The 16,344-nt window shown below is 31.6% G+C and overlaps 1 protein-coding gene across 8 annotated transcripts in view; it reads left to right on the top strand.

The window, feature by feature from the left end:
* The first annotated feature begins 2,874 nt into the window (after positions 1–2,874).
* Positions 2,875–16,344, top strand: part of LOC139488469 (cell death-inducing p53-target protein 1 homolog) — a 34,745-nt gene continuing 21,275 nt past the window's right edge. For 3 of the 8 annotated variants that reach the window (XR_011656008.1, XM_071274087.1, XM_071274089.1), the window contains exons 1-6: positions 2,875–2,999; positions 5,967–6,027; positions 8,003–8,029; positions 8,494–8,535; positions 9,556–9,588; positions 13,039–13,306. Coding sequence is in view for 6 of the 8 variants with exons in the window: in XM_071274087.1 (XP_071130188.1) it covers positions 5,985–6,027; positions 8,003–8,029; positions 8,494–8,535; positions 9,556–9,588; positions 13,039–13,306 (413 nt within the window). In the remaining 2 variants the exon portion in view is untranslated. Of the gene's footprint in view, positions 3,067–5,899; positions 6,028–8,002; positions 8,030–8,493; positions 8,536–9,555; positions 9,589–13,038; positions 13,307–16,344 lie in introns of all 8 variants that reach the window. The other 5 variants (XR_011656009.1, XM_071274090.1, XM_071274092.1 and 2 more) reach the window with 3 other exon arrangements.

Raw genomic sequence — 16,344 nt, 5'->3', positions numbered from 1 at the left:
ATCACTGATAAAGTGAGGTATTTTGGAACTGTCTGTATTAGGAGGACTATATCATAGAGGCATGTCTTTACTTTTGTAGATGTGATATCGGATGTTGTTTTATTTTATTATGTGTTAAATCATGTAAAAACACAGTACACAGCCGTCCAAACTGTATTACCCTTATAAGAAAGCAAAACCGAATTTATAAATATTGGAAGATGACAGTTCTGGAAAATATCCGACAAGTTACATATAATCTGCAATCAATTTTTTTTTTCTTTATACAGATTTTGAATAAACCTTTTTATTTCGATTTATTTCTTATTAAAAAAATGTTGATCAATCTGTTTTTATAAATAGCTTCACTAAGTAAGTGAACTTCAGCAGATAAAAAAGAGGGACAAAAGATACCATAGGGAGAGTCAAACTCATATATAGATCGAAAATTAACTGACAACGCCATGGCTCAAAATAAAAAGACAAAACAGACAAATAATAGCACAGAAGACACAACATGGAAAACTAAAGACTATCTAAGCAACACGAACCCCACCAAAAACTGGGGGTTATCTCTTGTGCTCCGGAAGGGTAACTTGAGCAGATCCTGCCCCACATGTGGCACCCGTCGTGTTTCTTATGTTATTTAGTTATTTACTGTTTCCTCCTCATGTATTTATGTAAAATTTGTCTTTTATCTTTTCACGTAATTGATTTATTCCATTTTCTTGGAAACTTTATTTGCGTGAATTGAATTTTTTTGTACTACTCTTCGAACTATGAATGATTATATTAAATAGCTGGTTAAAGTATTTCACTTCAAATTAAACTGACACGTGTTTATATTGAGGTTGGCGAGGTGGTTTCTTAGAAAAGAATTAAAACTATAGTAGCGATCCACCTCCCCCAAAACAAATGACTAATACGCTTCTTTCAAAATATACATATGTGGATTGCAGTGAAAAGTGCGCAACAAACTTTGTTATAAATTTAACAAGCCATAGCCTGAACTTTATCGAAAGAAATTCCTATATCGCCTTTTGAAAATAGGACGCCTGAGCAGAAAATGTGCAACTCTCTAGCTAATGCTAAATATTGTTTATCTTAACGTTGTTTCTAGGATATGTAAACATTATCAGCATATACAAAGTCATTAAAATCGAAGATGTATTATATCTGGCACAATACACAGCAGACAATAGTATGTTGAAAATGACAATGGAAAGTCTTGCCGTTCTAAGACCCAATTCTATAAGAAAAAAATCAATATGCATGAGCTTGTGTTCTGAAAATCGACTTAAGTGGTTTTTGTTTTCTAGACTATTATTTGTTAGGCTATATACATATATACAATTAGATCAATATAAATAAATATGTCGGTTCAAATACACGAAGAGAGTGAAAATCGAATGGGCGGTTGCTAAAATGCGAAAGCGGAAGCGAAACGGAAGAGATACATGCATTTTAGATGTATCGTTACAGTGGCATAACAAAAAAAGTTGAAAATACACCTTGTTCAATTGTTTAAGTTAGTGTGACACTGGCACTTATTCAAGACACTGCCGCTGATGAAAATTAAAACCATGCATTTGTGCAATATTTTTTGTATGTATATATATAGTGAGGAGTAATATATTTCATATATCAATAATATTTTTCGGTATTCGGTTATTTAAAATATCGATATTTGGCCATTTAAAAAAAAAGTCAACATGTAGACGAAAGGTTTCATACAAGTCGGATAACACTTGAGAACATCACGTTGTGTCTGCATAGTTCATTGATGTACTTTTTTTCCAAGTTTATCAGAATTCCTTAGATATTAAATTGCGTTGGTATGGCATGAAATTGCATCGTTTTTACACTTATATAAATCTTCAGTATGCCGGGTTTTTTTTAATTATCTCAAACGTATAACAAAAAAAGGTTTAATTAAAACTATGTTGTATTCGTAGTACGTTGTACTTACAATTATTGTCTTATAATATATAAAAAGGCTATCAAGGCTTGCCATAGATATCAAGTTGGGCCGCCATATTTTATAAGACTTGAATCTTTGATCAGTGTTTTCAACCTCAATTACACTTCGGTGGGATGTATTGCCCCTATAAAGAAATCAGAACTCCTGCAGCGCTGACATCAGTGGTGGATCTAGAAATTTCCATAAGTGGGGCCCATTGGCTGCCTATAAGAGGGGCCCGCTCTGGCCATGCTTCAGTGATTCCCTATATAATCAAACATTTTTTTTATCAGAAAGGGAGGGAGGACGGCGGGCCCCTGCCCATCTAAATCCACCTCTGGGCATATTTCACCTACCCGGATAATACACTCTATATATGAACTAACCGTCAAGTTATTAAATTTGATGTTAAGATTGTACATTTTGGTTTCTATATGGTCGCTTCCTCTCAAGACACACATTACCATTGCCAGATTTGGTACTATATCTCTTTGGTTTTATGTTTTTCACTGCTCTTGGAAATCGTTATTTCTTTGATTTTCAATTTGTTTGGTTCGAGGTAAACTGGTAATCAACTGATATACTTGTAACTTTTCAATTCACAATGTATGAAATCAATATATTATATCTTGAAGCTTCAAGGTAAAATATTGTGAATCAATCAGATAGAAATCTGTATATATAAAAAAAATGCGAGTTCAGTCTGAATTATTTTAAAAATAACTGCTAGTAATAAATATTTTTTCTAAGTCTGTTTTTTTGTTACTTTTTGTTATATTTGGTTTGTTTGTTATCCATACTCAAATAATTGAAACCATCTTGATATATTCATGAACATAACATGTTTTGTGTATTTTTATGCAAGTAAAGCTCTCTATTATTATTATAACACACTACGTTGTAAAAATACTGTATGTACATATTTGCGTGATATGTTCGAATATGCCAGACTTATTTTAGGTTAATTTGACCGGAAATGACTTCAATTGGCACTGCGCACGACACGGATATTATTGTTTGTTGACACACCTTTGGACTATCTTATTTACAATCGTAAAGTGTAAGTAATACAAGCTAGATACGTTTATTGAGAGATTACAATCCCTTATTTGGCATATTTATGTCTAGTGTGGCTTTTTGTTTTTTTTCCATTAGCTGCCCATCCATTTTCACCTGTAAACTGTTTGAAAGAGTTCGACAGATATTCTCTTTGGTCTTCGATTCCCTAAAAATAAATAACCTGTTATCTTTAAATAGATTTAAACTTCCTTGTAATAAAAAGTAGACGATATAAAGTTTCGAAAGTTTGTATTAGACCCTTTAAAGTGAATTAAGCTCCCAATGTAGTTTTTTGGAACCCATGATTACCATAGTCATGATAGTATTATATTTTGCCAAGTCTGTTGAAGACTATTTTTTTTCTCCATATTCTTAGTGATATTTTCGATAGAATAGTCATTCTATATTTGTCAGGCAGAACAGAAGTTCACATACACCTTTTTGCTAATTGTCTGTCACAAAAAGGTGTAATTTCTTGACATCACCAAGATCACAAAGGTTCCCATAAAATGTCCCCATAGAAAATTCCTGACACCACAATGGAAAAGTTATTGTTATATGGCAGATCCTCAGGTCCAGCTTCACAGATATTGATTCCCAAATAATGTTAACGTCTATGAAAATCTTGGAATATGAGGCAGGCATTACCTGTAAATAGGGACGAAGTCTCAGTCTGTATGAATTATTTTTTTGTAACTTAAATATTTGTTAAAAAAAAGAAATGGAAATACACTAACGTTTCCGATTTTGGTTCTGTTGTTAGGGATTTTAGTTGTGACGTTATTTAAGTTATGACGTCATATGCAATGTAAAAAAAGAAATGCTATCATCATGATCATCAGGTCACATTTTTTCATATCAAGGAATTATTAAAAATGAAATTGGTACTGCGTTCCTTCCTATTTTATACTAGACTGATAAATATATATTTTATTCAAAGTTTCATGCAAACGAGACCGGAGAAAGGAAGTACATTGTGGATTTCTGCGCAGATGCTGGAATTCAAAACATGACATCCAAAAAATGAATGATTTTGAGTTCATTAGTATAATGAAAACTTCGGGAATATTTTCCTGATTTTTTTTTTTATTGATTTTTCTACTGTTATTGGGGACTTCGTCCCAATATTATCAAGGAACTTCCATTTCATGACAACTGTACGTATACATTGTACGTACATTCCTGGAAAACATACAAACTTGGACACCTTTTAATCTGAGTATTACTATGTGTTCTTTATTCTAGTAGGTAAAATGTATGCAACTGGAGATAAAGGTACTAGTCTAACTGGTTGAGTTATTGAAGAACTTCTTATGCTCAGTCAGTTAAGATATCTATGCATTATTCTACTGGTAGCAACATGTACATTGTACATAGACAGTAAATGCTTGATGCACAAATAAAGTTAAAATACAGTATTTTAACTTTATTTGTGCAGCGAGCATTTACTACTGGCACATATAATTGTTTGTGAGTACCTGATGCTGGGAGGCTAGGGAAGAGTGTTGTATAACTGGAGATTTAGAAGTAGTCTTACTTGTTTAGTTGGGGAAGATCTTCTTTGGATCAGTCAGTAATAGCACTGCTTTTAGAACCCAAGAGTAAGAGTTCAAGTCCCTCTGGTACAAATGTACTATCTGTGTACATGTTATTGTACATTGTATTGCACAATAATGCACACTGCAACCATATAGGATAGGGGCAGATTTGATTGGATTGAAGAGAAAATATAAATCATTTGAAATGTATCTAAGAAATTATGTGATATTTAAGACTGATCAGTCAGCCAATTAACCTCAATACATGTACTTTTAACTATTTTGGTTAGGGGTATTTAATTACTATTAGGGCCTGTTTCTCATCTTGAAAATGTACATGTATTTCCAGAAAAATGTGTCATTGAAAAGGAACACATGAGGTAAAAATGATGGTCAAAACGTAGAATTTTCTCTGAATCATGATCATGATGATGTCTTCTTCAGTCATTTTCAGTTACACACCAGCTGTTTAGAAATTATTTTTTTACAAGTCATGAACATACAATACAACTGTTTTGGAAGCCATTACATGATCAACAATAATATTAATATGAGGCAGGCATTACCTGTGAATGGGGACGAAGTCTATGATTTAAAAAAAAATCAACAATGTTAAAAAGAGAAACGGAAATACCGTAACGTTTCTGATTTTGGTTCTGTTGTTAGGGATTTTAGTTGTGATGTTATTTAAGTTATGACGTCATATTCAATGTAAACAAAGAAACGCTGTCATCAGGTAACGTTTTTTTAATAACAAATATTTTTTTTAAAATGAATTAGTATTAAGTTCTTTTCTTAGACTGATAAATATACAATTATTCAAAGTCTCATGTAAACAAGACCGGAAACGGAAGTAGATTTCTGCGCCGATTCGGAAATTTTGAGTTCATTAGTACAATGAAAAATTCGGGAAATTTCCCGATTTAAAAAAAAATAATTTTTTATTGAATTTTCTACTGTAATAGGAGACTTCGTCCCCATATTATCTTTATTTGATATTTAATTAAAGATTTCAGTACAAAAATAATAAATCATTATTATATTTTGTGACATAATCAAAGAACAATATAATCTTAAAATGTTATAAATCTTTGGGTTTTTTTCACTTTCCAAATCCTTTATTCTACAATGACATAGTTTAACCCTTAGGGGATTATGCAATGAAATTCTTTACACCTATCAAAAACTGTTAGCATTAATTTTGATTGTTCAATAGGTAACCTGAGGTTATTTGTTTCTTAAGTTACCATTTAATACAATATGTATATAGCTCAATGTAATTTGTATTTCTTATTAAAAAAGTAATTTATAGCATTTAAAAAAAATATTTGTTATGATTATTTTGTGTTTTTTTTGTGTCTAGACGTAATATTTATAAACTAATATACACAGTTTATAATATTCATTTATTATATATTCCTCCATTACAGAATAGTGAATATCACATTATGTCAGGCCCACCACCACCCTATCCAGGAGAAAAAGGTCAAGGTAAGTTCAAATGTCAAACCTGACACACACTTTTCAGGAAATAAACGTCAAGGTCATTTAAAATGTCTGGCCATCGTCCATGATCCACCACCAAGTCATTATATATATATATCTAACTCGTCTAAACATCAACCCAACAATGTAAGATCTGTAAATTTGCTTTCCCAAATTTTTGGTTCTTCCCTCGCCGGGATTCGAACCCATGCTACTGTGATATCGTGACACCAAATCGCCTGCACTGCAGCTGTCCCGCTAGACCACACAACCACCTGGGCTCTCAAAAAAGAGCTTTCGCTGGCATTGTGTTACCTTTCCTCGTCAGTTTTAATCTAGCGGCGTACTACAGTACATGATATATACGGCATGAAGATGTTATTGTTATATATACATTGTATATCTAGCGGATACATAATTGTAATGGTCAAGGTTTAAATGTCGGACCCCCATCTCCCCAAAAATACCAAGCTGACTTAAAATGTCAAGACTTCAAGGCCTAACTTACATATTTTATGGATATAGGCCAGGGTCTACCAGCACCAAATCCAAGTGATGAAGACCAAATTTTGACAGTCAATAGAGCAGAAAAATATAATTCCTTTTCATGCTTAAAAATCTTTCATGCTATTTACAAAATGTATACATGTATATCTTGATAGTTGCATTGAATAAACATGATTGCCATTTTTAATACTTGAAAAAGATGATATTTTAGTTTAATTTAAAATATATATTTCCTGGTGGTAATTAATATAACACTTTGAAGTATAATTATTATGAGTAATGAATTACCGAAAGTAGTTCCTGTACTTAGGATATTTTGTTTTGATAAATTACATGAACAATTAAGGCTACATTGTAGCTACATGTAGGAAGTGTAAATGAAAATACATGTAGTTGATTCTATCTATTTTGAGATAATTTAAAGAATTATATATCACTAATGTGAAATTAACCATGTTCTATAATCCATTATACTGTATACATTTACTTATTGCTTATCGAACAGGTGAAAATAACTTTTACTGCATAGAGCATTGTAAAGTTATTGATTTTACCTTTATAACAGAAGTGATAAATATTCTGTAATATATTATAGATCTACAATTCACAATAAGTCCAATCTGATATAAATCTGAAAATGAGGAATGGTCATTGATCTACATAAAGGAGATTTATTTTAATCATGTTAATGGGGGTCCTTCATGACTTAAGTTTTTCATTTTTAGGACCATTTTTATTCTCTTTTCTTTATTCGTTTTGCGCATTATTCTCTATCCAGTACATTTCAGCGCCCATTATTCTATATTCTTTTATCTTTTTAGCCATTTATTCTACACTTATTCTCTATTCTAACCCCAGCTAGACCCTCATCATCAGTAAGCTTTTTAAAAGGAATACTAAGTAGGAGGTCAACTTACTGACCATGGGTCTTTGTGTAAGTGAAAATAGGGTAAACTCTCAGTCTGAGAAGGTGATACATGTACCATAAATATAAATATCTATTATGTCTATGTGATATATGAATTATGATTTCCAGGTGTTTAACAAAAACAATTACCAGCATTGTATACATAAAGAATTTTAACTAATGGTAATTATTGTTTACCAATTGCAATGTATGAGCTGTAAATACTTGTATTTTTAAAATAAATTACATTTTACATTAAAAGCTTCTTTAAGACTTTTATAATATTACATGTAACAGGAAATTTTACCTTGCTTTTCATATATTAAAATGTTAAGAAAATTATTTGTGTACATGGAGGTTCAATTTGGATAATAAGGACATCATTCATAATCTGAGGGCAAACATGGCACCTATTATAAAGCACTGATGAATAGAATAGTCTCATATCTTTAAAATGATGTTTCTTTCTTAAGTTTTATTCTTCTGATATTTTGTAGAAGCAACTTAAGCTTCAAGCATGTATGCACTTATAGAATAAGTATAATTTGTTTTTTATTTACATTTCAGAAGCTGGATACCCACCTCAACCTCAAGGTATGTAGCCAATCGTCTTTTAAAAAAAAATTCGGGTAAAATCTCTAATTTGGCATTAAAATTAGAAAGATCATATCATAGGGAACATGTGTACCAAGTTTGAAGTCAATTGGACTTCAACTTCATCAAAAACTACCTTGACCAAAAACTTTAACCTGAAGCGGGACGGACAGACGGACGAACGGACGCACAGACCAGAAAACATAATGCCCCTCTACTATCGTAGGTGGGGCATACAAATCTGTAATTTGAAATTATACTGAAGGGTGTAAGAACATTATATTATTAGTTCATTCTTAAACTTGACATAAGTACATCTTTTAGCATCTTCCAATTTATAAAACGTCACATCTTAGGTACCATGCACCAATAATGGATCTAAAGATTAATTCTGTATAAAGAACTGCAAGATATCATATTAAGCCTTGTTGTATATCTACTAAGTAGCTGTTTATAATTTTCAGGTTACGGACAACCTCCTCCACCTCAGGGATACCCACAAGGAGGTTAGTATATTAAGTTATTGAGAGAATGTCTCGGTGCATATTTATCATGTATACATACATACGCATATATAGATGTTAGATCTTTGTGACTATTTGTACATATATATTATATAAACTTATAGTTAACTGTTTTATATGGAAAATAGGAATTTCAACTAGTTTACTAATAATGAATTTTGTCAGTGACAATAGAAATGTTTAATCATATTTGTAAAAACAGTGATAAAGTATTTGACTTTAAAAATCAAATAATGGGTTTGAAATGCCTACCATTCAGGAATTTGGCAAAAGATGAAAATAAAATTATCTAAATTCTAAATAATGAAGGAGAATTTCCAGCTAATGAGATGACAATAAGGCCCTTTTTCAGCAACATTTGATTAAGAAATGTTAAAAAATATTGTAACACGCTTTTTTTTTTTAAATCGACGCACAATGAAAGACATGAAAATCAAAATTAACAAACCTGTATAATTGCACACAATATTTCTGAGATTTAGTTTTATTTTCCAAACTGTGCATACATGTCAGGGCTAAAAAAATAAATCTTAGTATATAGGCATTCTATTGTCAAAAATATCAGTTAAAAGTAAAAAAAAAATAAGAATTTCAGAAATTTTAGCAGCAAGCTTTCTGTGTAAAAGTGACAATTTTCTGGAAAACAAGCTCAGCTCTTATTTCATAATCTTATCTCCCACTACAAATCTCAAAATCACGAAAATTATGGCACAATGTGTAATTATTTGGACTAGATTTTTAAATGAAAAATAATGGACAATCAGGTACATAAATGATTCTTTTCTTCTGGTTTCTAACTCCCTATTAAAGTTATCTTTTATCAAGCTGCTAAAAGTCATTGAATTTTACTTAATCATAAATTAAATGCATAGGTTATTTTCGTTGTCATAATTCATCTGTTTGGAGTATTAAAATATATATTTTGCTGTGTGCTTGGAAGAAAATAATTTTGCTATGCTACTTTTTCAATAATTTGTGTTTGCTTGCTATTTTGTTGCTAAGGATATGGTCAGCCTCAGCCATATGGACATCCAGGTGAGATTATATTGTATGATTTTGTAAATTGCATGTTTTCACTATCCAGAAACTCTGAATTTTAAATGTCTTTCCATGATGAATTAACAAAAATTTTTCGAATGCACACGAAAAATTGCATGTTTTCACTATTCGGATACTCTGAATATTTTGAATGTGTTTTAATGATAAATTACTGAATATTTTAGAATGCACACAGAAATGTTTACTAATAACAGGCATGTTAGCTCACAATGCCCCAATTACTGTGACAAAAACCTTATGGATCAGTAAATAGCAAATCTTTTCAGTATTACATGTAGTAGTTTTGTTGTTGTTTAAGTAGTTAGATTAGATAGATGATAAAAGTTTTGAACATAAATGAATTGAATTTGTAACCTCTGCCTATTGTTACATCCGGTTTTGAAATGGGAATCCCTAGGAAAAAACCCAAGTGTCCAATTTATCTAAGTCAAAAATAAATGTGACACAACAATGTTTATTTCATGTCTATAATGTTTACCTAATGTACCTGACAACATCCGGGTTAGGTTGGTAAACAAGTTGATAAGGACTTGCTGTTTTAAATTTATTAGTGCTTTAAAATATGATATCTTTTTTTCAAATATATACCTGAAATTTTGAGGCAACCACTAAAAATTGATAATTTTATTTTTTGATACCTGAAGTATTGAAGTTTCCAATAAATACCTTCATGAATTCAGTTGACTTGGTACTAAAACAAAGGAATGTGAAAAAGAAATGAATTGTACGTTTTGCTTGTTACACACAGTTAACATGGTTAAGGGTGTACATCTGAACATGTCTATCATGATTTCTTTGTTAAACATTGAAATCAGTTCGCATTACAGCTATTTATACTATTATTTTTCGATGAGCAGAATATCAGTAGTTCATAGATTTTATTATTTCTTTGTTATACATGATTTTACACTGTAATAGGCTTTCAGTACATTAAGGTTACCGGTACAACCATTTACACATTTTACATGTATGATTAAACATGTTAAAAGTGCATCTTTTCTCATCTAAATGTCCATTATAAATCAGGAGATCTTCAGGATTTGATCACTCATGAAAATAGAATAATTAGATGTTTGGTCAAGGTTGAGAAAACAATTTAATCCTTTCATCAATGGAAATTTATTTTTTGCATACTTAATTTGCATAGGATTTTTCAATAAAATGCTAAAAATATGCTTTAAACATGTTAAAGTATTAAAATGCATTGCAAAAAACAAATATTTCATCAAAAAAATTTCAGTCAGATATTCTTAGGAATTTCCTTTTCATATTGGATACAAATTTTATTAAGTCTAATGCAGACTTTTTGTAGTCAAAGGGTTTTAACTGAGGTACTACACAGGCGTCATTATAGAGTAAAGGGAGATGCGTCAAAAAGCGTCCTTGTGGTTATCCAGTTAAAAATATCTCTTAATGGTGTTTCACATTTGATAATGGTCAATTTATTCTCAAATGTCTTTTGTTTTATTCACATAGCTCTTCATCTGGTGCTGTTCTTAAACCATTTTCTCCCCTCTTGTACTGTACTTTACCAATTCCGTTAGAACATTCCAAAGGGATACTCAGAGTCTATAGTTAAAAAGAAACATACTGCTACAGTACTTATGCAAACAAATAAAAAGAACGAAAAAGAAAAACAACAGTCTACAAAACACTACATAAATCAGGAGCAGATCCAGCCATTTTAAAAGGGGGGGGGAGCTTCCAACTATATGTCCCCATTCAAATGCAATGATCAGCCAAAAAAAAGGGGGGGGGGGGGGGTTCCAACCCCCTGAAAGCCCCCTGGATCCGCCAATGTAAATTTTGAATCATCACTTACATAATAATATAAAATTTAAATTCAGTAAACCTATTTATTTAAAGGCTATGCAGGTGGTTATCCTGGTGAGTTTGTTATGTCAAATCTTATTGTTGTACCCCCCTTGTCATGATTGTGATATCTTGTTGTTGTACCATTGTCATATTTCATTGTTGTATCATTGTCATTTCTGATTGTTGTACCCATTGTGATACCATTGTTATTTAATTGTCATTTCTGATTGTTGTACCATTTTCATATCTTGATGTTGTACTATAGTCATTTATTTAACCTTAAAGGAAGGATCGAACTACTTTTTGTTTGTTTGCTAAGTACAATATTTATTGAATTCAATGTCATTTACTTATAGGATGTCAAAAAGATTTGGTTATTACAATAGAAGATTAACATTTCATTTTCTTTTTAATTTTAAAGCAGTAGGCCAAAACATTTTTTTTAAACTAGTATAATCTTTAAAACTTGAGCTGCCATTAGACACACTGTCATAAGATAGGAATTGATACTTTCATGTAACAAATCATGTTGGTTAATTTGCTGGGTTGGATTTGTAAAATAGACAGTGCAAATTTTCATTGAAAACACCCTGCATCTCTTATTAAAAGCATAAATTTGGATGTCAGGATTGTGTCTTTATTTTTCAAGAATTCAGGATTAACACTTAGCAATGCTTAGTGGACTCAGGAATTAATGATAAAATTTTCAGGATTCGGTAAGATAATGCTTTTTTTGGGGGTATTCTGGATATAGATTTTAATATTCTAGGAATTCCGGATGACATCCCTCATACCTTCTTACTTATGCATGTTTATTATATGATAAGAAATATACACACATTACTTGAAATCATGTATGTGTAATTTAAATACTCTTAACCAGCTGGATGTGTATTGGATACATACATATATTTATATGCAAAATTATGTCATTATTTCTTGATCATATATTTCCAATGCAATTTTTTTACCAACAATCAACATGATCAATAACAAATGCATTTTTGGCATTGATATACAACTAAACTCTAAACTTGATACATAGCTTAGACTTGGCATGCATAATTGACACATCAACATATTTTAATCTCTACATCTTCATACTGACTTTTAGCAGTTACATTTCCTCTTCCGAATAAAATGAAATGAAAAACATAAACACATGTCATAAACTTGGACTGACAAAAGTCTCCATCAATGAATCTTTGTTTTGTGACTTCATTTGCAGGGCATTGTATTGATATAAACTTTAGTAATTATATTTACACTTTCAGTTAACCGCTCAACTACAAGAAATGCACCGCACTGTAAATTTAATATGTAACATTGTTCTGATGATGCCTTTCCATAGCAGTGGCAGAACTAGAAAATTTCTTAAGTGGAGGCCCACTGGCTGCCTAAGAGGGGGCCTGCTCCCGTTGCGCTTTAGTGATTCTCTATATAATCAACCATTTTTTTTCTCAAAAGGCCCCCCCTACCACACAATCACCTCTTCCGTTGTTGGTACACTTGATAGAATTACTTTTTTAAAACAGTATAGTGATGAAGATGAAACAAAATTTCGTTTATTTGTTACACAAATGTAAGATTTGGATTTTTTTTCATTTCCAGCTCAGCCGGGTTACGGACAACCTCAACAAGGATATGGACAGCCTCAACCAGGATATGCACCACCTCAACAAGGATATGGAGGACAACAGCAACAAGGACACACCACAGTAGTTGTAGGACAGCCCGCCGCCACAGTTTTGGTCCAACAGTTCCGTGAAGCTCCAGTTAATACATCATGCCCACATTGTCGTGCACAAGTTATAACAGCCACCCAGTATGAGACTGGTACCTTTGCCTGGATCATATGTCTAGTTTTGTGTATTGTTGGGTAGGTGCACAGTTTCTTTAATCATAAACATGTGAATTAAGAAGTTTAAAGCCCTTGATCCTCTTTTGATTCTAATGCTCCATTGAATTAATTCTTTGATTGACCTAGCAATATGATGGTATATGGTAGTCTAACAAATAGAATCACATTACAGACTAGTAGACAGATCATATATACAATATTTTATGCACTTTACATACAGAAATTTTTGTGTGCACTTATGATTGCACTTGTTATACAAAAGACAAAAATGTGAGATAATTAATTGTGACTTAAGAAAATACTTTACATAATGAAAATAACCCTTGTGCAAAAAAGTTCATGTTTAGAACTTTAGAGTTGTTCATTTATTTTGTACAATATTTTCATGACAATCATGACCTATTTACTGACCTTAAGATGTCTGTTTTGATATTACTGCGTTTGATTTTGTGTTTGTTTCTGTCACTGAACATAAATATACTTAATATATTCTTCATATTCTTACACTAGATGTAGTTATATCTGCTCATATCCTTAGATTCTTAGTGTAGATTCTTTCTCAACCCTTTTAGGTTGAAGTGCCGAAGAAATTTATGTTTCAGATAGAAACAAAGATCTTAGTGCACATTTATAGATGTCTTGCCCATTCATTCTAAACAAAAAATCACAAACTAAACAAAAACGAAATGATGAATGTACATGTTTTAACTAATTCATTTTAAACTAAATACAATAATTATAAAGAAAAGAACCTTACAGAATTATTTTCAACAGGTCCTTATAACTGATAACTCAAACTCCAAGTTTTTAATGCGTAAAATTTTAAAACTGCTGATTCAGTCGTAATGGTCATACTCAACTTATACTCAACTTATACCAAATTTTTAAAATCAACATTTTGTGTTGGAATGAATGAAATTAACCATAAGATGTACTATAAACTAATTTTGGTGGTTGGTGTTTAAAACCGAGATAATAGATTTACTAATATGCACGTTCGTGGTATTTTGTGGTGGAAGTCCTGATTTTTGGTCAAGCTTAAAACAGCATGTGCTACAGTTTATAGTGCTTGTTGGTAGGTAGTATTATAATATATTTTTATAAGAATTAAGATTTATTTAATAGAAAAATCACATGTTTAGGGATAAAACTATAAAATTTATATTTTATAAGATGGATAACGTCTACAAAATATTATTTTAAACAGGAAAAGTTTACCAAATCACATGTAAAGGGGGAAAGGGTTTAGTAAATCACATATAAAAGGCAAATGGTCTACCCAATCATATGTACAGGTATAGGAGGAAAGGGTTTAGCAAATTATGTAAAAAGGAGAATGGTGAATCAAATCACATTATAAAGACAGGGTTGTCAATAAGATTTAAAGTAGGAGGTTAAATAATAAAAGTAGACGGCAACACCGTTGGACGGCATAGCCGTTCGGCGCGACGGACTTGCTCGTTGCCCTTCACAGTGAGGGGTTTGGGGCCGCTTAAGGCCCCCAGAATTTTTTTTAAAAATGGTGCAAAATCCTGCACCCTGGGGGGCTTCTGAACTCTAATTTTGTTCTTCGCAAACACCATTTTTTAATGATGATAAGGTAAATGAGCAGCAAGATGGTCATATTTTCTATAAAAATGATCACATATCATCAAGACTTTCAGCTAACAAGTTATTGAAGTTGTTTGTGGATTTTTGAGGAAAATTATGAAGGCATGACTCTGTAAGACATGGTGATCATTCAGGAAAAGATTAAAATTTGATTTTATTAGTTGAAAATATTTTTAATTTTACTGTAGACATGCAATTATTCAAACAGTTCTAATCCATAGAAAACATTTTTCAGTATTAATAATTTCAAATACTTATCACAATAAATCAAATGATGAATTCAATGGACTGTTGTTTAAAGGCAAAAGGGATGCACTTTGGTGAAATTACAATAATCTAGAATTTAAAATTGATACCATAATTCAGAAGAGCATTAGTTAATGTAAGAAGCAAACAAAAGGAAAGAAAGAAATCTAAGATCTGCTTAAATTTTGGTATTAAAATGACTTTTTGTGAGTTAATAATTGAAGTCTTTTATTTAAGAAAGGAAAAATGGTATCATCATGGTCATGGGTCAAAATATTTTACCCTGTATCATAGGAAAAAACCCAGAGATTAAACATCTGACAGAAATTCCAGAACCTGGCCAAAGTACATCCTTGAATGCATAATGCAAGACTCACAATCTTTGTAATCATAGGGAGACATCATCCTCATCCTCACTTTTATTATCATTACTTATCATTAAGTGATACTTTTGATATCAGACCATTTCCCCCTTAAAAAAAATGTTAAAAGGAAAATGATGAAATCTAAGTGCTGATCTATGAAATGTTAGTGTCAATTAGATTAGATGAGCCTTTTTCCAACTTGCACTGTTTTGTTAGCTTCACATTGTGTTATGGTGGGATCTTTTATAGCTTACTATATGATGTGAATTTTGCTCATTGTTGCTCAGTTGTCCTTATTCAGATTACTGGTACATATATCTGTCTGTCTGTGTCTGTCTGTCTTCCTGTGTCTGTCTTTTACTGTCTGTCTGTCTGTTGGCTTGCCGACCAGTGGATGGGTGGGTCAGTAGTTCATTTGGTCTGTCTGTCTGTCTGTCCATTAATTACATGATTTTTGTTCAAAGGGAAATAACTCATTTTTATACGACCGCAAAATTTGAAAAATTTTTCGTCGTATATTGCTATCACGTTGGCGTCTTCGTCTGCGTCGTCGTCGTCGTCCGAATACTTTTAGTTTTCGCACTCTAACTTTAGTAAAAGTGAATGGAAATCTATGAAATTTTAACACAAGGTTTATGACCACAAAAGGAAGGTTGGTATTGATTTTGGGAGTTTTGGTCCCAACATTTTAGGAATTAGGGGCCAAAAAGGGCCCAAATAAGCATTTTCTTGGTTTTCGCACTATAACTTTAGTTTAAGTTAATAGAAATCTATGAAATTTTGACTCAAGGTTTATGACCAGAAAAGAACGGTTGGGATTGATTTTGGGAGTTT

The sequence above is a fragment of the Mytilus edulis genome, chromosome 9 (genome assembly GCF_963676685.1).
Source record: "Mytilus edulis chromosome 9, xbMytEdul2.2, whole genome shotgun sequence".
In the NCBI taxonomy this organism is placed as follows: domain Eukaryota; kingdom Metazoa; phylum Mollusca; class Bivalvia; order Mytilida; family Mytilidae; genus Mytilus; species Mytilus edulis.
This window is presented reverse-complemented; position numbering and strand designations above follow the sequence as displayed.